A 25,715-nucleotide genomic window follows, 5' to 3' on the forward strand; every position below is an offset into this window, starting at 1 on the left:
TACAATAATATTTAAGTTTTGGACACTGTAATACGATTTATACTTCAACACCATGCTTAAGTCCTCCATAATAGGACGGGTACCCTATTTCTACAGAGAAAGGTAAGCAACATTTTCAAGACGTAACTTCTAAGCCATGGTTTTACAATTCTAACTTACCCACAGACTTGACTATAATATTATCTAGATTAAGATCAGGACATACAGCAACAAAAGATAGATTACATAGTTGGAAACTTATTGAATCAGATAAATGTGAGCAATGTAATGTAACAGAAAACTTAACACATATTTTGCACCACGGCCCTAAATTTCAATCAGTTAGACAAAAATATCCAATACTATCACAATTTACAGACATTACACTTATTCTAGCTGAAAATAATACTGATAAAATAACCCAGATAGCTGAATTCATTAGAGAAATAAAAGTTAGTGTTTGAATATTAAATCCGTTTTGTTAACTGAATTCCAATAAATAAATAAACTTAAATTGACGTTTGGTCAGAACATACTCCCGGTACTGAAATCAAATATATTTGACTTGCTTATTCGCCTTTTCGTTAAAAAAAATGACATACGATGATGTCAAAATGCAAAACAAGACTTGGCTGAAATGGACCGATGGGTCTACGCCAAAGCGAGAAGAAGAAGAAGAAGAAGTCTGTCATCAGTTCGTACATATACGAGTAGCAGTACACCTGTGTGCAGAGCATGTACATTTTAATTAGTTTAATTGTTAATTATTGAATAAAGTTATTGTTTGTTACGAGTCATAATTCTCCGCCTTATTTCCCATCGTATCATATACAAACTATGATGTTTTAATGCCCAAACGTAAACAAACAGTAGCTGTTAAAAGTTTCACTCTGATACAATCTCCAAAAAAAATTTGAAACGATAAAATTTCATACAAGTGTAGCTACAAATGTTTCTTATAATTTAAGCTGAATTGTCTCCGTACGTTGACTTCAGTAAGTTTTGCATCAATCAAAATGCAAAATTTATTAGAAAATGTAGAATTTCAAAGAAAAGCAACCTTTTTTGTAAACCATTGCAAGTCCTCTATGGCCGGACACTTCTTGTCGTGTATGACCGGACAGTGAAAATGTTAACCTAATAATTTATAATTCGCTCTTTCATAAATGTAGGGTACAAAAAACAAACAGCAACAAAAATAAAGCATAAACAACGAAACTTTCGGTCCTTGGAGGCCTTATAAAGTGCTTACATGATGCTTTTAAGGCAAATAAGCGCACGAGAAGCAGCCACAAGATATGATGTACAGTCATCTCTCCATAATTCGATTATGAAGGTATCATCGAGTTAGGGAGATATCGTGTTACAGAAAACTAAAACTGTGCAAATATGCGATTCAAGGGATCATCGAGGTAGCCATGAACACCAAATTTTACTATGGTTCTCTAACTAGATACATATTGAGATACGGAGATCGAGTAAGGGAGAGTTGACTGTACCTAAGAGCACATTTCAATCTTCGAGCTGACAAAAAAAATTGTGAAGAACTATAAACGCGTTGAATTCTTGAAGACATTTTTATCTGTATACGAGCAACCGTTTATGCAACATAGACGGCGACATATGGCGAATCGATCTATGGCGCTGATCAGGAAGGAGTTTATGGAACTGACCTATGATCTCGCTAATATGCTTCATACGCTGTACATCATGCAAAGATTAGGGGGGTCTGTAGCCTTGAGGTTACGCCTTCGCTTCATAAGCGGAAGGTCATGGGTTCGATTCCCAGCTCCTCCACAAAAAACTCGTCCAGCCACCAGAAGACGCCTCACGGGGGACCGTGCTTTGGAGAGCACACCCATCCTCCGTCAGTATCAGATGGTGACTGAGACAAACTGACCCTCTTCGCAGGCAGCTAGCCTCACTAACACCAGAGCTCTCTCCTACCTGCTCGGTGTAAGAGTAAAAGAGTAGGAGAGGGTGAAAGTAAGATGTAAATATAGATAAGTTGAAAATAGATCTGTATCGGTAAAGAAGAAGCTACAGATCAACTGATTCCGGCACAGTAGTGGCCACAAGCACAGAGTGCCTTAAAAAAAATCATGCAAAGATTGAACCCACAAGGTATGTGCTGACTTACGAAGCACTCCTTGGCCTCTCTGTGGGTTTGGTGTAAACTTTGATGGTGAAAATCATAGTGTCCGAGCATAGAGGACATAGTGTCCGGCCATAGAGGACACATTTCAGTGCACACCATTTTTGGTACATAATGTAATCCATCATAAAAATGAATTGTAAAGGTTTATTTTTGTTCTCATGTGAGTTTTTACTTTATACTGTACGAAAATTAACGGTAAAACTAATATAGATTTTGAAATATTACCAAAAAACAAAAAGTGTCCGGGCATAGAGGACATCCCCCTACATGTACCTATGCGGGGTGACTTGCAACACTTTATTTCTAAGCAATTTAAAGTTTTATAAAAGTTAAAAATTTTTGTGTTAGGTCTACTTTATAATCAAAAAAGTAATAATTCATCAATCACCTACAGAAACTCGTTAGAATATTGTTCAGTTAAGATATTGAACCTTGATGATTTAACGCCTTTTTTCCCATACAAAAATAGCTCAATTATTTTCTTACAAAAATGTATTCTAAATGCTTCTGTACTGGTTCGAATGCATTAAATACATGAATAACAATACTTCACAAGTGTGACTAATAAAAAATATCAACATTTTGATGAAAAAACTAAATTAGCATTGAGTGTTGCAAGTCGGCGCACAAGGACGTTTAAAAAATTTCACCTTTTTGATGACTTTTGATATGACAAAATAATTCGATTCAATTTTCTATCATCTCATTCTGTAGGCGAGCCGGCCATTCAAAGTTCTACAAGGAATTTAGATTTTCAGATTACGTTTAGATCATGGTCTGGGGAGTGAAATTCTGGGGAATGGTACATTCTGGGGGATGAGATTATGGGGAACGGGTTTCGAGGGAATGGTTTTCTGGGGAATGTTATAGAATCAGAATTACTGCCTCAAAATGTTTTCCCTGATAGTGATCGAAATTCCCTGAGAATTCCAGGTTTTTCCCAGGTTGAATAAAATTCCCTGATAATTCCAGGTTTTTCGGTTCACCCTGTTTCTAGTCCAAATTCATTATCAAGCAAATTGGGGCGGAGTAGGTTGTATCAGCCAGGGACGCATTTCGAAGAAAATCACAACGCATACACAACAGCCGTTTCCAGAGGAATCGCATTGTCCCTTTGTTAAGTTAATATTCTGTCACAATTTGGTTTAACAATCATTTCATGTCCTCTCCGGACAGAGTTCACTGCAATTAGTTTAGCTTACCTAGTTTATCAGCCTATCGAATTGTCTTGTCAGCTTTGATTCAATATACAAAACTGCTGCACTTAAGCCATTGTCGTCTACGTCGCGTTGTCGCCTTGTGGCAGATTGTGTGTGTGATTCCGACGTGATCGTATCACAAAATATGATCGGGAAAAGCATCACACTTTGGAATGCTGATTTTTAAAACCAACCCAAGGAAATCAAAATGCAATACTCTCTTCTCAAGATGTTTGAGAAGAGGGCCACATGATCAAAAAGGCAGGGTTACGGAACATGGTGGAAGGTATGCTCAGCAACAGGATGCTTTTGAAATAAATACTAACCAAGGATATTGTGAAGTGAAGAATGGATGAGTTTGTGCTACCCTATTTACCAGGAGCCGCCTTGTTTTATAGCTCGGTATGCTGATCGTCTTCGCTGGACTCTTCAGTTTTACTGGGTTTGATTTCATCAACATTCGGCTCTTCACTAGCCTCTTCTTCGCTTTGCTTTGGCGTTTCTTCAATCACCTGTTCTTCCTCGGCTACAATTTCTTCCGTATTCTGCTCTTCTTCCTTACTGGTATTCTTTTCCACCTTGGGTGGCGGGGTTGGCTTGACCTTTGGTCGCCACAGTTTCAATTTATTTACTAAATACTTAACTTCACGATCCAACAGGGCCATCTTGTCGGTGATGTCCTTGACCGTCAAGCGGACGGGTTGATTGCGAGCAATCTTTTTCTGTTCAGCCACTTCGACTTTTTCCCACTCGATTGTTTCTTTGATCACTCGCTCCAATGTGTCGATTTCTACTTGGGTAAATACGTCCTTTTCGGGGTTTCCTTCCTTGGTGAAGTTACGTGCCTTATCCAAGAATCCATCGGCACCTTCAATCATCTTCTTCAAGGCACTCAAAGCTTCCGGCCGTTCCTTGTGCTCCCAATGCCGAGCATAAACCACATTTGCGGCAGTTTGCAGCTCATCCAACTTCTTTTCATACGTTTCGGCATCAGCGTCCGATCCGTCTTCGTACAACCATTCGGAAACTTCCGAGCAGTGCTTCCGAATCGAGTCGGCTTCCTCCTGAGTGGCGCACGAAGAATATTCTTCCTCGTCCAGCTTGACTTGGGCATCGATGACAAAGCTTTCCAGAGCATTCAAAGCTGTCTCGCGACGCTTCTTCGACTCTTCAATGTCGTTCAGGGCCTTGATTTTCTTGATCGAGGCTTCATATTGCGATCCTTCCAATGGTGAAATGTACAGCACCTCGACACGGGATGGGATTTCCTCTTTGATAGTCACGATCTTCGGTTTTTCAGTCTTGTTCTTGGCTGCTTCGCTATCTCCTGATAGAGTTGAATTTTCAGCTTTGGTGGCATCGTTCGATTTTTCCTCGCTGGATGTCTTCTCCGCTTCTTTATCTCCTTCAGTGGTGGCGTCTTCTTTGGAATCTCCGGAGAACAGCTTGCTTATAGTGTTGCCTAGCTTTTGCAGAGTACTCTCATCTTCTTCTACCACAGTTTTCTCAAAAACCAATTCAACGTTGGCTAATGAGAACAAACCAGAATCATCCAGCATGAAATGGGCCTTGATTCCTTTGGATTCAACATTATCTGCTTTGTGGGCATTTGCTTTCTTGGCCACTTTCGTCAGGCTCACTTTGGTAAGATTCAACGAGCCCAAGTTTTCAATCTCAGCCTTTCCAACAACGGACTCCAAATCAGCGTAATCAACAGCAAAGTCGAAATCGTCAGTATGCTTGTTGAAAGTGATTACCTTCTTCTGTGGATAGGCATTCATTGCTCCGAACAACGTTCTTCGAACTAATCGGGATTGACCGCTTTCGCCTTCGCGAGCGAATGCGACCTGAATTGGGAAAAGAACTGCGTCCTTGACGACGAACTTTTTCACCTTGAAACCGGTGGCCAAATCTGCTGCTCTGTAGACGGCACCCATGCAGGCCGCTTCATCGGCATTCAAGTTCTTCGCCAGTTCCTGCTTGATGTGCGCCTTCAAGATCTCCTGAACTTTAGGAACTCGTGTGTTTCCACCGAACAGAACAACCTGGTTGACAATGTCCAGTGTTAGCCCAGACAGCGATAGGGCTCGGTCGATGGGTGCTGTGATTCTTGCGAACAAATCCTTGCACAGCTCCTCGAACTGATCCCGAGTGACCAGCAGTCGGAAATCCTGTTCGTCCAGTAGACCCTCAATCTGAGCGTAGTGTTCGGTGTTAGCACTCAGCACGTTCTTCAACCTGCCAGCTTCCTTGAATAGCTTCGCCATCGCTCTTGGGTTCGTGAAGACATCGGTTTTGGTTTTGCCCATTTTGTTGAACTGTTGACCTAGGTAATCCCTCAATCGAACTTGCATTTCCAACCCACCGAGGGTGCGATCGTAACCAACTCCCAAAACCTGCACAACCGGCAGAATTTCCTTCGTGGCCTTGTCCTTCACCAGCTGGTAACTGATTACTGATGCGGTCGTTTTGTACGCTCCCATATCGTAAAACACAAAGTATTGAGCAGTTTCGTTGAATTCCTTCCGCCGGAAGATGCCATAGTTGAGACCGACGGCCGTGTAGTCGTTGATCAGTTGCAGCACCTTCAGGTTCGCCAACTTGGCAGCGGAAACCAGCGCTTGGCGTTCGGCTTGTCCGAAGAATCCGGGCACGACGATTACGCACTCGGTGATGGATTGGCCGGTGGAATCCTCGGCATATCCTTTGGCAACCTGGAGCAGCTGGGCGATCAGCTCTTCGATGGTGTACTGTTCGTCTCCATTTTTGAACACGACCGTTTTGCGCGTTGGGTCCTCGATGATGTCGTAGTATGGGAAACGTTTTCTGCAAGGAGAGAAAAAGATGAATTATTGAATTGTTGGTAAGGTTAAGAGAAGTAATTCAAAAACTTATTAGTCCACCAAATCGGTGACTAATTACACTCGAAAAAAGATTTTTTTACACTGACCATTTGCAATAGATTTTGATGGGTTGAATTTTCATAACACGTACAGTTTTTGTGCAAGATGGGAAATTTATTCACAAAAATCCATACATTTTGATGGAATGAACTTTAAACAACATTGACACAATATTCTTCTTCTTCTTGGCATCGTGTTTCCACTGGGATAGAGACTGGTACTCAATGAACACTTTCACAGTTATTAACTGCGAGCTTTCTATGTTTAAGTTGTCATTTTAGCATTCGTATATCGTACGGCAGGTATAATGGTACTCTATGCCCAGGAAGTATGAAAAGGATCTTGGACCGATCAGGAATCGGAGCCAGACACCTTCAGCAGAGCTTTGCTTTGAAACCGCGGATGTAAGCACTAACCTAAGCCCTAATAAAAATAATAATAATAATAATAATAATAATAATAATAAGCAACATAACTCCTGGGAGTCCATGAAAAACCACCATCTTGAGTAGGTGGGAGCTTGAGGTAAAATATCCTGGGCGTCCATGTAAAACCACCCTCGGCGAGCAGCGGCGCTTGAACCAAGCTATTAAGCACTGTAATTGGAGGAAATGCCAATGCAGAACCCGTAGCTTCCGGGAATGAAAGCAAACCCAGCAATGGAGACACGATCAATGAGGAATAGAAGAATGCGATCGCCCGAGAAAGGGAGCCCCTACTGGAGCTGGTCCTGGGACGGGGGATAGATCGAGCGGCCAGCGGCTGGAAGAGGATAATGTGCAAGAGCGGCCTTCCAGTCAACGGGCACAACCCGTACCGCGAACGCGAAACAGAAACGGCAGCAGCAGAAATCAACAAGGCCATGCTGCACCTACCGATGTTGCTGTGGCTGATAGACGTCACCTGAGCAAAGTAGAATAACAACAGGATAACATCATAATAACTATTTGCGTTATCTAGTAATCCCTTTGTTTTTTTTGTGTTATCAACTCAATGTGTAAAATGAAAACTGATTTTGTTATCAAATGTTATCAAAGAAAAAACACAATTCGTCGTCTATGGATTTATTTATTTTTTCATCGATATTTTTACAACATACTTTCCTAATTTATTTGTGTGTTGGGCTTGCAAGTCGAAATGTAATTTACAACGATATTTCCTTTGAGTATCGAAACACTAACACAAGGACGAATATTGTTTTTGATTGGCTTCAGATGATACTCAGCACTATTTTTATACGAGTACATGTTGTTATAGATTTCGATAACATTTAATTTCTTGCCAATGATGTAGATTTGATCGTTTCGATCGACTAGCACATTTTCAACTTGGAAAAAATCTGAACCAATTTTTACAAAAGAATCGTCGTAGCCTAACTTATCACAACTCTCCCGAGTACAATAGTGAACGCCTTCATAAGTGAATTTTACATGGTGACTGAATTCTCGTTCCGACACTTCATCGTCAATTTTCAACGTATCAGGTAGCTCATATAATGATTCATTAACAAACTTCAAATGGTATATTGGCTTAGAGCTCCACAGTTGTGAGAGCCACGTTTTGATCAGTTCATTTTCCGAAAAGGAAACATTGTGGCAAATACGATTCAATATAAATTTGTTAGTTATTTGAATAACTGGATGATTATTACCGGTCCTGAATCCCAAAATCATTCCGTTCCCATTTTCATATGGGTACAGTGAAGAGTTCCACAATGCTCCAAAATCCCTTGCACTATCAGCTAGGTGAGTCAGCACGTGAACATTGAAGCACATATTCTCTTCTCCATACAAAACTTGAAATTTGCGAACAAAATCCTTCAGTTGTTTTTTCACTTTGTCAATAGTTTTCTGAGTTAAATGTAGATCAAGTAGTTCGAATATACAAGTGGAAAGTAGCATGAAATGATCCAAATACTTTTTTGGCAGAATACCAACAGTACAAGGATAAAAATAGTGGAACAGCATATTCTCCCAGTCACTCGCTTTATTTTTTTTCATGTCCTCGATTTTTCCCGGATATCGCGAAAATGAACTCGGAGTTCTGATGGCCACCATTCTGCTTTCAACTACGGTCAACTGTTGTCCAATGTAATGAGGCTTGGTGTGATTGGACGATGCAGTGAAAAGCTCCCATAGTTGTTTAACAACACCCAACAAAACCGAATGCATGTAGTCGGGTGGAAAGCCTTAAAAATAAAGAGGAAAATTTCTTGAGTGATTGTCAAACATTTTAAAGAATATATTACCTCTCACTACATCAAAATGTGGTATGGATAGAAACACCGATAGCCCTTTTATTCCTTTTAGGGGCAAACCAGTGTTATGAGCCTCTATCATCAGGCGACGTGTTTCGCAATGTTGTCTGTTTTCACTCGATCTAAATGGATATCGTATTTGATTTCCATTAACTACTTTACCCTCATGGTAGCAGACAGAACAACCAAATTTTCCATTGAACTGTGTAGAATTTTGAAGCTTGGGTCTAGCAACAGAATCCAAGCAGTTTTGTATAGTCAATACGGTGTAGACGTCAGAATCTATAGTGAATCCATTACCCATTTTTACCATTTCTTCACAAAACTCCTTGAAGAAAAGCGGCATGTTTGGCTCGCCTTTGGTTAACCATATAGCGGCCATTAACAAATTGTTCTTATCAAATCGAATACGTGGTGGCAAATTGTTGATGACGACAAATATGGGGTAGCATGGCTTATTGATATTCCACCGGTATGCTGCAGCTCCATCTGTATTCACTGACAAAGTTATGATTTTTCCACTGACTTTTGTTTTAATTTCCTTAACCACTTCTCCTTTATTGATATCACTTATGGCCTCGCTTGCAATAAGAGCCTCATAATCCGTTATTTCCTTGCGGTATTTGATGACTGTTTCCCGTAATTGATGTTCAATGGGAATAGTAATGAAAAAATCAAATTTGTCACCACCACATTCAGGAATGGGGCAAACAGCTTGCTTCTCTGGAACTGATTTTCCCATTCCACATTGACATTCAGTGCAATAATACACCCTGGAAAACTTATGTGGATTAGGAAAAGAAGCCATGAATGTTTCAAAACATTCTGGAAATAATTTAGAGCCTGTCATTAAGTTTATCGTTTTAAGCAGATCTACTAAAGCTTTCTGCGTTAGGTGATGCTTAATATAATAGTTCAGAATCATATAGCGAGCTTCTTCTTTGGTCAGATCTGAATCAAATTTCATTGTGGGGTTTCTATCTGGAAGTATCTGAAACATTCAAAGAAAAATACGTTGTAATATTTTGTACATAAACAAACATAACGTTTTTGGAATAACGTGAACGCACAAAACTTCACGCGACATTCTTCTGACGAAACGATGCACTGCATTTTTTGCTCCCTGGTCATATACTTTATTTTTATAGTAGGTTTATATTGCAAATTTGATTCAAGTTCCGAGCGTCGTTTAATCAGCTGAAGGTTGCGTGATATTTTTATTAACGCCATGTGCGAGACAAAACCTACCTTGCTGAAATTGAAACATTCTGCTTGATTTGTTTCAAGAAAATCATCTGTAGTAGCTTCACTCTCAAATTCATAGTCGTCAGTATCAGATGACTGATAAGTACTCTCAGAATTATTTGTCTCGTTTCCATCATCATTCCAATATTCTACACTCAAATTCTCGGATGTGTTTGAGGAACCAGAACGTGGAATACTTTCAGAATCAATTTCGTTAACATCTTGTCCAGTTAGATTCTGAACAAGAGGTTCAGGTGCTGTGGGAGCTCCCAATTGGGCAGGCCTAGTACAACTTAACTCAGGTTGGGAGATGAAATCTGCCTTAGGCTTTTTTCTCTAAAAGACAACAAAGTAGTTTAAATTTGATTCTTGATGTTCGTTAGGAAAACGTACCTTTTGTAAATATTTTTTGTTTTGAAACTCGTTGCATATAAAATAATGTCGTTTATTGCGCCGATCACTCATATTGATACTTCTATTTTTACTCTCGAATTCTTGAAAATTTACAAAAATAACCGTGCCAAATTTAAAGATTTTTACAAGATTTAAAGTGGGTCATTCACACAAAAACACTTCATTTAAGGTGATACGTGAGCAAAGGCTCTAGCCGTTTTTCTAACGTATGTTTATAAGCATAAATTAATTTATATGTTAAGGTTATATAATTATTAAAAGTTTCAGGATTAATAAAACGCGAATAAAATTGCTTGACTAGTTATTAATGAAGAGGGTTTACATACGAAAGCGATTTAAAATATTTTATTGGCAATAATGCAGTACTACCTTAAACGCACTAGCATACCGCATACTGAAACATTCAGTAGGCAAAAATCAAATGCATAATTTTACTCCAAACTCAACATTTTTACTAGTGTTACTCAATTCGTAACGAAAACAAATTTAGAAAATAGTTCCACAAATATTAATTTAATAAAAAAAAAACAAAACATAACAGATTTGAAGAATAATTTATTATCGATAATTTATTGTAATTTTCAATTTTGTCCGATTATTTCACCAGTTTTACCTATTGTGCGCCGACACCGATGCTTTTTGTTTACCCGCTGTCAGTTTTCGTTTGCCGCAGTTAACTCGTGTTGTTTTCTCGCGTTCGCAGCAGTTTTTACGTAAGAATTCGGTAGTATATATAAAGAAATACTCGGTAAAATACAAAAAAATGGCACGCAAAAGATTAAATGTTGCCAAGAAGCGTGTTTTGAAAAAGGCATCCAACAAAAATGCAGATTTTGTCGTGCAATCACTACCAGAGCTGAAGGTAAACATAACCTCAATAATGTTAGAAAATTTACTCAAATCTCCCCCATATCTAACACCAAAACAATATTTTTCATGTAGCATGAACAATTGGAACAGCCAATACACAGAAAAGACGGTGATGCAACGGAGGAACAACTTATCGATATCCCGTCGGAATCATCCGGTAAGGAAACGGTGACAACGCCTGCGTACAATTTTGGAAGATATTCTGACGACGAAGACGTGGATATGATTGAACAACCGTCTTGGACCATCGCTTCGCAAATTCCCCGAACCTATCGTCGCAAGAAATCCATCGAGAATCTTCTCCAAGACTGGGAAGTTCCAGCAGTCCCATGCGAACCCAGTGACAGTAATCCGGACAGCACAATTCAGATTGTGCACATCGAATCGCTCTACGAAAGCACCAATGTTGCTAATGGAACACCTGATGTAGTCATTTTGAACGCTCAGCCAGGTAATTATTGAAATTATTTTGTATGTTCTACGCCCGGATTCTATTCTTGGCACTTTTGATTCACTTCGACAGTGTTTTTTTAAGCTTATGAGTGCATATTTAGCCACAATATGTGTCGTATTGAAGGACTACTTATTGCTAAGTTTTTGACAATTCGGCCAAGAAAAAAACCCATGCCAAAGTGAATCATGAAAGTGCTCAAGTAGCTCTGCATCTATGATTTTTATTATAAACATGTGTGTTTTACAGTATGTTCGTGTGGAAAATTTGAGGAGCTTGAGAAATACATCAAATTGTCGGAGTGTCTCCAGAAGGAGAAGGAAACCTTGCTACTCAAGAACGCCAAGCTGGAGGCTCAAAACGCCAAGCTACAGGATTCTCTGACGTCTAAGCTTCTACCAACGCCTGATAAGCCTTTCAAAGAAGAAGAAGAAGGTTTTCTGGACAGTGAAACATTACAGCGAATGTCTCACGAAGCTAGCGATAAAGATTATCTCTTTCTCAAATTTGTCATGATGAAGCTCTTCCCAGAAGGTTTTGTTGGGCGCTCAGTAACAGGGCGTACATCAAATAACCCATCAGGTCGTCGAAAGAAAATTGGATCCTGTGAAAGTCAAATGGATAAAAAGTAAATACACATGCAATTTGGTTTTGTATTTTTATTGATATATTTTCTAATTTTAGGACGCCTTTATGATCGACGTTTGTTTCTAGGTGATGACGCAGCAACGGCCAATACGTGCTACAGAGGTGCAGGACGTTTGATGACTCGGATTATTGCTAACGCTTCTAGATGATTAGCATATAATGCTTTTTTGATTATCTTTCATGTGAATTTTAAACTGTTGCTAACAATTGAAGCACATCGTCGCTTCATCCAACCTTTACTACTAATCTTTGTTGAACTGTTGATTTTAATCCCTTACTTGTAGAAATGTTCCGCGGAAATTTCTGTATTGATTTTTGTTTGTTTAGAACGATATAGAAGAAGCGATGTTATTTTTCTGTTGAGATAATAAAAATGTTGTTGTTACTCATACTTTACTGGAACAGAACTCTTGAAAATTCTGCATTATAAGGAAGCAGCACATACAAACGATGGCTGAAAATACCTGCATGATAACTCAATTTGTTATCAAATAATTTAGAATTTCAGTTATCATTGATCGATGATAATAACCAATTGATAACAAAATATGTTATCGACAATCAATATTTGCGTTACAGGATCAGTTTTCAAGTTGATCATAGTGATAATAAAAAAAGTTATCCTTGTGATATTGATAGATCAAATTTGTGTTCTCAATTATGTTATGTTGCCTGTTTATTCATCCAAACTGAAAACATATCAGGTTATCAAAAATTTGATAACCTGGTAACAAAAAGTGTTATTTGTTTGTTAACCAACTTTGCTCGGGCAGTCACTCACGTTGGCAGGCGGCCGACGGCAGCGGATCATGTGGACGAGAGAGATGAATATGTATGTGATTCGCTGCTACCAGAGGCGCGTCCACGATTGGCAAATATTTTGTTCACAGTGAAGCTAAAACCAATTATAACCCTGGACTGGAAATTGAAAGTAACTTTACTTGAAAGAATCAAACGAAAAAGGATGTAAGTGACATTTTGGTCGGTTTTGAGTTGAGTTGATGAAAATTTTAAACATTCTAGAGATATTCTCCGGTAATTTTCCCACTCAACAGAAAAAATCAAACAATTCGTAGAAGACTGGTTTGTTTTTTTTTGACTCCCATTTAACTTGAATGAAATGAAAAAATGCTGAAAAAAAACTTCAAAGTAGATTTTCTTCAACTAGGTTTTTGTCTTTGACAGCTCTTTAATTCTAACCTCCTCACTTTCATGCCAGTCGTTACAACAAGACAAAGACAGCTAAATGACTATAAAGGGCTGGTAGTGGCTAAGTTTTCAAAACAATTGCCGTTAAAACAGCCCAAAAGGAAGCAAAAAAAAAAAACAAAACGAAACCTGAAAGCAGCCAGGAGATAAGAGTTTGATTCTTCATAGTATCAGAGCAGAATTCTTTGTGACATTACGACAAGTAACACTTGTATGTGTTTTTTTCATGATTTTATCTAGGAATTTCATCAGAATTTATTCAGGTATTTGCCCGAATGCTCAGATATTGCTCCGAAAATTTTTAAAGGAGTTTTTTAGTGATAATTTTACAAGGTATTCCTCCACGAATTTTCCTAGGGAATTTCTCCTAAAGTTTTTTTTTGAGACAACTCAAAAAATTTACCCGGATTTTCCCAAGGTGAACCACATAAATTGAATGGAATTTCTCCAAAGATTATTTCAAAAATCATCGAAATTCCTCCAATTGTTTTAGGAATGTTTCAAGAAAGTCCTAACTTCTCCAAACATTTTAACCAGTGATTCAATCATCGATTTCCTTAGGACATCCTCCAAGATTCCTAGTCTTCTAAAATTCAATCAATAACTTCTCCAGAAATTTCTAGGGATTTCCTTTAAAATTGGTTTTCATTTTTATACAAGATTACAAGTAGAGATTTCTTTAAAGATACCTTGACCTTCTGCAATTCCTCCAGAGATTCCATCTAAGATTTCGACAGAAATTCATCTAGAGATTCTTTGATATTTTCTCAAATCTTGAATTTTTTCATGAATTCATCCTGGAACGTTTCCAGGGAAATCCATGGATTTTTTTTTTTTTGAAAAATAAATCCATGAGGTATTTCCAAAGAAAATTCTAGAATAACCTCTGATAAAACTTGGATAATTTTAAAGTCACCCTAATGAACAAGGATCTCTGAAATAAATCCTGAACTCTTGAGGAATTTCTAGAAGATTTTTTAGATAATTTGCTAAGATAAACGAAAAAGAATGAATCGAATCTCGGTTTAATTCCGCAGTATTTCCTAGAGAAATTTCTCGAAAAACATTGGACAGAATTTTGTGGAATCTACAGAAATGTATGGACTTATTGAAAAAAAACAGGTGTAAAAATATAAATAAGCTTTTGAAGATTGCATGGGAATGTTTGAGAAATTTTTAAAGTAATGTTCGGTAAAACTGCAGGCGTAATACTTGGATGAAATGCTGGACAATTCTAAGAAAAAAATAAATTTGTTCGAAGAACACCCCAAGGAATTTTAAATTTCTGGGAGGAAAAGTAGACGAATTCTTGAAGGAATCCACATGAAAAGGCGGAAGGTTTCTTGAAAGAAAAACCTTAAGCTATTTTTTCAAACACTATGGAATTAACTTTTGTGGATTTCCTCGGAAGAAATTTTGTTAAAATCTTTGGAAGATATCCAAGAATAACAACTGGAGAATTCGGTTCAAGGATTAGTAAAAAAATATTAGGAGGAAATTCTAGGATAGTTTTGAAAAAATGAGAAATTTACTAAATTTAGTAACCTTTGAAGTTTTTAAGAATTTCCTGGAATAAATTCTGGAGAAATGCCGCTAAGCATCCTTTGAAAAAAAATGGGAGAAGTGGAAAAGAAATCTCCCTCTGTAGGAGACTCTGAAAGTATTCTAAATAAAATGACTATGTTGATTCCTGACGCTTTTCCTCGCGGAATCTGAGACGAAATTCTTGAAGGGCCTGTTGATTCCACTAAAATCTCTGAAGGTTTCTTTGGAGCTTATACAATTTTGCAACATAATGAGGCAAAAAGAGAATTTAGAGACCATTTAGGTTTTCAGCTCAAACGGATGTTTGGTTCTCCAGATACGTGCTCTTGAAAATTTGAACTTTGGCTTTGATTCACCTTCACCTTAAAATGGATACAAGTCTCTTAAAAGAAACATACTAGCAGTACTGTCTTTAGGATCATTCATTGTTGTCAGTCTTTGGATCAGTTTTTTTACCATTCATATAAAATAAATATGAATATCCTTCATATTTATATCCTATTAAAATCAATTTTATTAAACAAATTTGACAAAAGTAGACTAACCTGACCAAACACCAAAACCTGACCGAAATTCCATAAAATATAAAATATTTCGCTAGAATTTCTTCAACAATTTTTAAATAAAAATCTTTCAAAAATCGTCGTAATATGCTCTAAACCTTTTTATGTATGATGCCACAAAATATCAGTTGATCAAATCATTTGTCAGGAATTAGCTAAGAACTACTTCTAGCAATTTCTGAACCAACCAAGAACTTTTAAAGACTGTACTTTGGGAGTTCTATAGAAATTGTGCTGAAAATCATCAAGATGCCATAGTGGAATTTGTTATTCTAACGATTAAAGAAGTTTCTTGTAGTAATTCTTACAATAAGTTTTCCAGGATTTTCACTAAAGCTACTCTCAATTGTTCTTCTCACGAGCCAGAACTGTTGGGGGTCATGCACAAACTATGTCACGTTTTACTAGCCATGAGACTACCATGAAAACCCTTATCGTGTTTTCCATACTCCATACGAATAAGAACGACGTTGATCGAGTTTGTATGTATATTGAACAGATGATAAATATGTTAATTTATTTTCCATACATTCTGTTGACCTTGTTTTTTTTTCGTTGAATCGTGGGTAGGACACTCCTTTGACTGTCCTACCCAGGTGTTTTTGTGCGTAGTGCATGTCCTACCTGTCCTACCCACTTCCCGCGCCACTGGCTGCTACTATGTCTGCACAAGGATGGAGACGGACATGTCTGGCAGATCAGGGATGCTGGAGATGTTCAACGAGCGATTTCCTCGCTTTGCGCGCCAGCTTGACTTGAACAAGCTGTACACACGGCAGCGTGCAATTATATCTCATAATATGCTCACCGCTGCAGAAGTGGAGTACATCAAGCTGAAAGTGCAGAGGGAAATAGGAGAGGAGGGGACAAGATCGAGCGATACGTCGAGAAGGAGTTCTGTTGGGCTGGATGCACCGATCACGAGTGAGAGTCGTGATTAGAGTTACATATTTCTCAGGAGCACACAAATGTACTGACGAGCCTCCAACCAAACCGTCTCTCGGCTCATCGGAATCCTAGTGTGCTGCGCTAGACGGAGGCTCACGAAAATTCTAAAAGCGCGCGCTACGTGATGTGCTCTCGGGGAGACTCGTCTCATGCGCTGCTCGGCGCTACGGCTCGCCTTCGGTATCCAGGGTGTGAAACAACTGCTTAGTTACGAATAGCCTCTACAACTATTTTCGCCTTATTATGCAGGTGTCTAGATGACCTACATGATATGGTCGAAGACTCGCGATCCAAGAGTTACAATTTCGATCCTCATTGAAAACTTTTGTAATCACTTCAATTATTGCGCTAAATTTTAAACAGCACATGTGACATAAGCGCATGAGACCGCAGTGAGACACATCACAAAAAAATCAGGCGCACCAAAAAAGGTCTCACAATGTACAGCGCTCCCGTGTGCTTGCAAGCAATGAGACTCCTGCACCTAAGGCTACAGCACGTGCACAGTAACTCGTGATTCACCTGCACCCACTGCTCCAGGACCGACAGCGGATATGCAACGACAGCAATTACGAGATAATAATAATAATAATAATAATAATAATGTAATATACCCTCCGACCTTATTAGATTTAACAACCTTTTGGGAAAATATTTCTTTCTTTTCGACCATAGGTCCTCGCGTCATCTTTAGGACTGTAAATTTCTAGGCTTTTTTGTCTTGAATGAACTTCTTTGAAAATCCAAGAAGTACAATTTTAGGTTTTTACGCTATTTTTTAATCCTAAACGTTTGAAAAGTAAAAATAAAATCGTTTTTCTTCACTTCCAAATACAAAATATCTTATATTTTTACATATTGTAACTATTCTATATCATCATCCATTCATCCTGACTTCATATTCTGTAACACAAGATGTACTATCTATTCAGTACTATTTCTATTCAGACTAGAAAATAGAAGACTGTGTTGAGTAATAGGATGAGGGGTAGTGGATTATTCGACGGTTAATTCAGGATCTTGAAACTCGGATTTATGTTATGCGGATCAAAGGCATTTTGGTGCAGAAGACCATTAGTTTAATTCCAGAATCGCATCTTATGAATAAAGCCTGAACATCGATCAGACCCAAATCCTTTTAGCTTAGCTTAGCTTAGACTGACTACATATATCAACATGGGCGTAAATAGCCATCAGACTTGAGGGGGCCACTGCCCCATCTCATCGAAGGTAGAAGTCGTATAGGATTTACTTAAAATGGGGTGTTAAGGACACATGTGGTTTTGAGGGATTGAACTTCTCTGTCAAGTTCGACAAGTCACAGAAACGTTAGGAGTCGATACCAGTCATCTGAAATGCTTGATTTGTTTGGAGGATTGTGAGCTGCATTATATGATAGAGTTAGTTTATTAATATAAACTTTTACAGACTCCATATATTGTAAAAGTTTCGATACAATTTTGTTCGTATACATTTATCTTTAAGACTATGGAATAATGCTGATAAAAATATGTGAGTAACTCTGAAGATAAGTAATTGAGATCACAACACAGACAAAAACTTTAGAAAACTGTGTACAGGTTACAACTCTTTTTGAAAATAAGTGGGGTGTTAAGGGATAACCTATTCCACTTTTTATAAGTTACTAAACTGATTCGACTTAAGTCGTCATATATTTCGATATACTTTTGGCTTGGTTATTATACATTTTCGTCAAAAAGCACACATTTTCATGATTATTTCAGAAATCCATCATAGAATCGTCATCATTGTTGTTGGCTTTTGTTCAATTATAAACATGCTAGGAGACGCTTGACATTTGAGTTGAACTTAATACCCCATTTTACGATACATAATACTAGAGATGTACCGAATATTCGGTCGGCCGAATAATCGAGCCGAATATTCGGGCCGAATATCTCGATTATTTTGATTTTGCCGAATATTCGGTCTGCCGAATAATGAAATCTGTTATTCATCCGAATAATAACAAAAAAAAATAAAATTGTAACAAAACATTATGTTTCATACGAAGGAAAATAAAAAAAACGATTAATTTATTCAAGTGATAATACATCAAATTTTCCCTTTGGTGGATTCCATGGATGGAGTTTGATACTAAATGTTTAAAAATGTGAGATTTTTTCCGTTCTACGGCATTGCGATGCTGCTCAATATACAAGCCATTCAATATTTCACTCATCTTGCATGGATTGTATTGTGGCATTATTTTTACGTAAACTGAAAGTGCTTTTCACCTTGGTTTTGTAAAAAATATGGAAACAACGAAAATTCAAACTTTTGCATTTATTATCGCTTGTGCCTATAGGAACACATGTGACTATAGTAGCACTATTTCTAATTCCTGTTCCAATAGCTTTACGGCGTAGGCAAAACAAAAAAAAATCAAAATCGTATGTTTATTCAAAAAAAAAACAAAGTTTCTCTACTATAGGAACAGTAGGTGTACTATAGGTGCAAGGGAGCTAGAATTTTAAGCAAAAAATCATTTCTTGAACAAAATTGAGCTGTGAATCATTGGTACTTAGATAAATAACTCCTGACATTCATGTCAAAAAATATTTTGAAACGATTTATAGAAAAATGGTCGTAAAAAGCTACTAGTGCGAATATAGGGGACTGTCTACTAAGGGAACACCGACCCTATGCGATGTATTTGCTCTTATTAATATGAAGCACTTCCAGGATGAGAAATAAAGCGACGTATTAACCTAGTTCCTTAAAAAGTTAAATGGATCAAAACTGCAATAAAAAGATACAAATCCCTTACTTTAGAAATATAAATCCTCAGAGCTTTTGACTTTTGTTTTTTCTTCACACGGTTTCAAAAGCTTAAAATGATCATTCCGATCAATTCTTCACCGTGGAAGCTATCCCTATTTAAAAACTAGGTGTTATTCGACCGCAATTAACGGTTTTATTCGGCCGAATATTGAGTCATTATTCGGCCGAATCATAACTTCTCAACTATTCGGTACATCTCTACATAATACTACAATGCTTGTTTTGATTATAATTATGAACCGGTGAAATATTTTATGAAGCTTTTACTCCCGACCTTTGAAAAAATGTGAATTGGATAAAATTTTCTGATCTTGTTTCTATTGCATAAATCAATATTGTCAATTCATATATTCCAATTCCAAACAAATCGGAAGCCTTCAAACTTTTTTGCAGGTCAGGCTCCAGAAATGATTTTTTTATTGCAAGACTGAAGCACAGTTTACCAGACTTACCAAATTTAAAAATAGAAATTATTGGAAAAATTTTGTTGAAAATATGGACAGAGAGACTTCACTTTCAACTTTATAGCCCGTAGCAAGTAATTTAGGAAATAATAATTCTTCTCCACCTACTATTTTAGAATATTCAAAACTAATTCAATCAATTCCTTTCCTGAACTTTGTAATCCATTTTCATTAGCAGAATTTGACATGGCTTTATCAATAACCAAAAATACTGCTCCAGATATTGACAACATTAAATTTATTTTACTTAATAATAATGAAGCAAAACTTCTTCTACTTTCGATATATAATCTTCTCAATTTGGATTTAGAAGAGGTCGAGGTACTCGTGATTGTGTTGCACTTTTAGCTTCACAAATTCATCTTTCATTCAATAAAAAGCAGGATGTTGTGTTATCATACAGTAATTGAAAATTCCAAATTTAATATCAAATTATGTAAGCATTTTCTTTCAAAATCATGATTTTTTATAATGATGGGAAATCCAAAAATAATTCGTTATAGTTATTTCAATCTAACACAGGGATCTAGTGTAAGCCCTTTATTGTACATGTATCACAGCGTAACAAAAAAAATAATTTTTGGGTATCTCAAGAATCAAATTATGTGTACCATGCCCACACAGTTACGGATCACCCACAGTGACGGATCACTTTGGCGTTCAACATCGGATAACTCGCTCAAAACATAAACGTTGACGTAAAACATATTTTTCCCATGTTATACTATTTGTCTTCTGCCATTTGTAATGTTAAGCACAATATTCAACCGCTAAATAACGGTGTTTTTGACAAATGTTTAGTTGGTACCACACAGCTATCATTATATGGTCGTTTTCTGTAAGAAGTGCCGTCAGCATTCATAAGCTCCCACAGGTGGTAAAATTCAAATGTTATAGCATGTTTTATGCTCGTTCGCTTCGATTTAGTATGAATTCATCATTGGAAAACATTTTACATGATTTTTTATTCAAAACACCGAATATTAGCACTTCTAACTAGTGATCCATAATATGGACCAGGAAATGATTGTTTACCACGGTTATGGATCACTTCCAAAGAATGTAGATTTCTGCTATTTTATGCATTGGATTCGACATTTTCAGACAATAACACTAAGGATAAAACTAATAAAACATCAAGGTTTGTAAATTTCATATTTTAGCAGACAAAAATGGGGGGAAACTTTGGTGTGGAGCGGAAACAGTTCATGTCTCAGTTACTACAATACAGTATCACAAAAAAAGGGCATTTTACCCTTGTTTCCAGCTCTAACACTGCTATTTTTTGCAGTAATATATGACACATTGTTAACTTTCGCCATACCATGCAATACAGATGCATTGAGTTGAAAATCTCTTGATTTTGCGCACTGATCCGTAATATGTCACAATGTGATCCATAATATGAAAATTGATCCATAATATGGTTTTCAGGAACCGACACAATTTTTATTTTTTATGCAATCCTATGCAAATATTACACTTAATACAGTTTACTAACCGAAGTTTTAATTTGAAACGATTCGATTCGTGCTTTTAAATTACAATTTTACGTTTTCTATGTCGTTTTATTGAATTTTATAGGTTGGACTCCACACTATTTGATCCATAACTGTGGGGTCATGGTATCTAGTAGATTTGGGATGTTGAATCTAATGCCGTTCTAAAAAAATGTTCCAGAACGTTAATATTTTTAGCTACAGTTTGCCAAAGTTGTATAAAGCACTGGTTGCATTGATGTTCACATACAATTTAAACAATGATTTATCAAAAATAAACAATTATCTAATCTACCAAGCATGCAAAATAGGACTTTAACTTTCATTTTAGATATAATATGATTGCAATTGCACGATTTAATTGAGGTTAAGGTGAAACATCTCGGAATCCAAAGATGGCCGGCACAATGGCCGTCTTGTTCCCCTACTCACGTTTTCAACTGGCACAAAACTGGAGAAATAGTTGGCAAACGTTCCTGATCTTCTTATTTTAAGCTTTCTGCTAGTGCACAAAGCCAAAATCAAAAGTGCACTGTTGTGGGATGTTTTCTTCGCGAGATTTGTGGCTTTGAAGTTTTAGTGCAATAGAAGTTGATTCCAAACTGTTTCACCTTAAATCGATTTTTCAACATGCTTGCAGTCTCCATACGAAATTCTTCACTTCTCTTATATGGCAAAATACAATACTTTTCTAAACCAACAAAAAAAAACTTTTGAGCATCGGAAGTATTATGAACTTTGTTGATAAGTATTGTTATACACATGAAGTTTGAATTCTGAGGCAAATACAGCAAATAAATTGCCATGCAAGCTGAATTGCTTAGATTTTTTTCTTTTCAAAAAACAAAATACATAATATTTTCGACGAAATATTCGACTTCTATAATTGATTTATAATAAAATGGTATTGAAAATTAACAAGTTGATGAATGTAAATATCTTGATATGTGGTTTGATTCTAAACTGAACTGGAATGCTCATATTAAATATATTTAAAAAGTTTGTTCAAAAAGAATAAATTATCTTCGCACAATTATGTACATGTGGGACGCAAATCTTTCTGGTTTTATTACACTTTACAAAACTAACACTCGTTCAGTAATGTAATATGATTGTTTTACATTTGAGAGCGCTGTACGCACATATTTTGTCAAACTTAAAAAATACAGTTTCTTTGCATGAGATTTTGTTTTATGAATTGAACACATACTCAATCAGTATAGTACTGCTTGCTGGTATAGCACTGCTGAAGATTCGTTTAATTTTTTTTGTAAAAATTAATAATAATTATTAATTAAGTGAAGATTATCAAAGACACATCTGAAATCTTCAATAGCATAAATCCAAAAAATATCAAGAAGTCATTCAACCTGAAAATTGATCGACTGATTACCACCAGCAAGAGATCAATCGAATAAAATTCAGACTGGAAGGCTGCTTTCAGATCTATGCTCTTAAGATGAAACAGTTTGGAATCAAACTTGCACTAAAACTTCAAAGGCATTAATCGCTCGAAGAAACCATGCAACACAGTGCACTTTTGATTTAGGCTTTGTGCACTAACAAGAAGATCAGATACGTTTGCCAACTAGTTCTCCAGTTTAGTGCCTTTGAAATCGTGAGCCAACAAGCCGACAATTATGACAGCCATGTTTGGATTTCGCCATATTTCACCCTAATCATGCCAGGGGTCTCGAATCCGACGATAAGGTGTTTCGATGAACAGATAATTATTGTAGCAATTATCCAAGCTTTCGATTTCTAATTTTTGCGAGACCCAAAATTCCATAATCGAACAATCGTATCCACAGAACAGATTTGATAAAAAAAAAGAAAACTTAATTTGCCTGACATTTAAATTCAATATGCTGTTTCAAAAATTCGATTCTGATCGACCTAAATAACTTTCCCATCCCGTCCCAAACCGCACTCACCTGTACAGCTGCACCATCGGATGATCGACCGTTTTGCCGAGTAAATCGATCAGATACCCGTAGTTGTTGGCCGGGAAGCGAACCCCCAGAGTTTGGGCATCTTCCCCAATCAGCCGGTCCCCATTCCGGAACGCAATCGTGGTCGGCGTTTTCCGCTTCGATTCCTTGTTCAGGGCAATCTCCATCGGAACTCCCGGCGACACGACGCCAATCTTCATCCACTCGCTGCCCAAATCCACCGACATGACAGCAGCCCCATTGGTCGGGTTCAGCAAAGCGAGGAAGGCTACCGTGGCCAACAGCAAACAGGAGCTTCCTCCCCCAAACCAATTTTGTCGCCTCATCACTAAGCATATAAAAAGAATGAATTTCAATCGAATCAGTAACAGAATAAAACCGTACCTGAAGCCTGGAACCGGAACCGTCGAGAGTAAGACGAAAAAGAAACGTAAATTTTACTACTTTCACTTTTAGAGTAAAATTTTCCCCACACCAAAACTTCCCCCACGAAACGACACGTAGAGCACTGCTTCTTTTCGTTTATTGATCCGCACACAAAACACGCTGATGCAATTGGATTTACCGATTCCCCAATGGGATAGATACCACTAGTGGAGATTGGCACCTGCGGCACGGTAAAAACGTTCCCGAAACGAAGCACTCTCCTCGAGGGCCGCCAGCTTGGTCACCGATCCGAACTACTGACGTGTTTCCACGTATATGGCAACCCCTATCCCGCCTAATGGGTTTGACAGTAGCCAAGATCAATTGAGTATCCGCATTGAAAAGCATTTGAGTATCCAACGGTTGCTTAGAACATGTTGGATTCGAAAAGATGGCGGCGGCGCATACTGCTGCGTGTTTCTTTTGTGCTTGGTGTCTGTCTGTCGCCTGTCGCGGTTTCGATCTGTCAAAATTCCGGTCTTGCAAAATGGGAAACGAAGATGAAAACGGAACGATCAGCGCAACCAGCTGATGTGTCTTTCGTCCAGGGATGCCAGATGTACAGATTTTTGTTGATTTCAAGTTTGGGATGTTACACAAATTATGTCACAGCCCTCTTATTGGGGTTCATTCAAATATAACGTAACGCAAAATTTGCCAATTCTAGACCCTCTACCCCCCACCCCACGTAACAGCTTTTGCACGGAAAATTTTAAATTTTTGTATGGACCGTAACACTGGGTCGTATGAATAAAAATCGTTGAACTTTACTACATGTAGCATCTATACTCAAAAACAAAATCCACAAAGTTTACTACACTTTTGGTATGAATAAAAAACTTTTCGAACATGTAGTACTTTTACTTTCGAACATGAGCAGTGACTGAAGCTGCACGTTAAGAAATTTCCATTCAGAGTTCAGAGTGATTCTGCACGTAAAGAACAATCTATTCAGTGTGACGCTTAAAATTAATACAATCATGCATATGAAGAAAATGCATGGAATCTAATCGATTACGCGACAATTTGCACAAATCATGAAGGTGCTGTTATTTGACAAGATTTATAGTGTAATTTTGCGATTAGTCTGGTATTCTGTTTATGTCTATGATTTTATGATGATGGTACATCAAAGAATTTTCTGGGTGGTTTTCGGCATTCGCCAACGCCAGTGATTGATGATTTTTAAAATACTAGCTTAACATCAATGAAGAGATCTTGAGATTACAGCTATCAAATTTGGAACCACATATTTTCTAGCATCAGTACTGAGATTCTGGTGAAATCGTGGTAGAATTTTGATGCTCCCCGTGTGTTTTCTTAACAGCATGTTGAATTCCGGATGTTCTAAGTGTTTCTGTGATATTCTCGTTATTTTGGTGGGGTTTCTAATAGTATCCTTGGAATGTCTAGAACTTAGAATGTCGAAATTTTTATGGGAATTGTAGTGATTCCATTGGTAGTCGTTAGAATTCAATGAGGATCTCCCCTTAAACACCAGGGTTCCCTTTGAAATTATTAAAATTCTTATCGATTTCACAAAAAATCCCATTGAAATCTATAAAATATTTACCGACATTCAAAACGTTTATATTAAAGCTTTGCTTTGAAATTCCAACGGAACTGGTGATCAACGGAATATTAAAGGTTTTTACAATAATTACAAAGATAAATTTTCAGAATTACAAATATTCACACAATAATTCGCAGGAATCCCACCGCAATCTCATAGATTCTTACAGAAATACCGTCTCAAAGATACCCAAAGAATTCCAAGAGATTAATATTCAGAATCCCATTCCCACCCCAATTCTAGAGTTTTTACCAGATTCCTAATATTTCCGCAATATTCCTAGAATGGTATTCAAACTTCCAGAATTATCATAAAAAATCCGACATGCCTATCGGAAACTCAAAGTTCCTACAGGAATTCCGGAATTCAAAAGGAAATCTGAGATGTCAGAATTTACACGTAAAATTCAGAATTACATTATAAATATCTGAATTCCTACCGACATCCTAAAATTTCTAGAAAATAACATAATTATCGTAATGCCAGAATTCACACGGATATTACAAATTGCTACTGCCGGTAATCTTACCGGAATATCAGCATTAGCGGGGCAAATGTTTTCGTAACCTCAGAATTCCTAAGCAAAACTCAAAATACCTTCCGAAAT

The 25,715-nt window shown here is 37.3% G+C and overlaps 1 protein-coding gene across 1 annotated transcript; it reads right to left on the reverse strand.

Annotated features, from left to right (window-relative positions):
• Positions 1-3,226: 3,226 nt before the first annotated feature.
• LOC23687683 (hypoxia up-regulated protein 1) lies at positions 3,227-23,798 on the reverse strand. Its single transcript, XM_011494866.2, has 3 exons — positions 23,494-23,798; positions 23,092-23,437; positions 3,227-6,162 (listed from the first exon to the last, which is right to left on the reverse strand). The coding sequence occupies exons 2-3, from the start codon at positions 23,433-23,435 to the stop codon at positions 3,729-3,731; spliced, it is 2,778 nt and encodes a 925-aa protein (XP_011493168.2). The 5' UTR covers positions 23,436-23,437; positions 23,494-23,798; the 3' UTR covers positions 3,227-3,728.
• Between the last annotated feature and the right edge of the window lie 1,917 nt (positions 23,799-25,715).

Source organism: Aedes aegypti, chromosome 3 (assembly GCF_002204515.2).
Source record: "Aedes aegypti strain LVP_AGWG chromosome 3, AaegL5.0 Primary Assembly, whole genome shotgun sequence".
Taxonomy (NCBI): domain Eukaryota; kingdom Metazoa; phylum Arthropoda; class Insecta; order Diptera; family Culicidae; genus Aedes; species Aedes aegypti.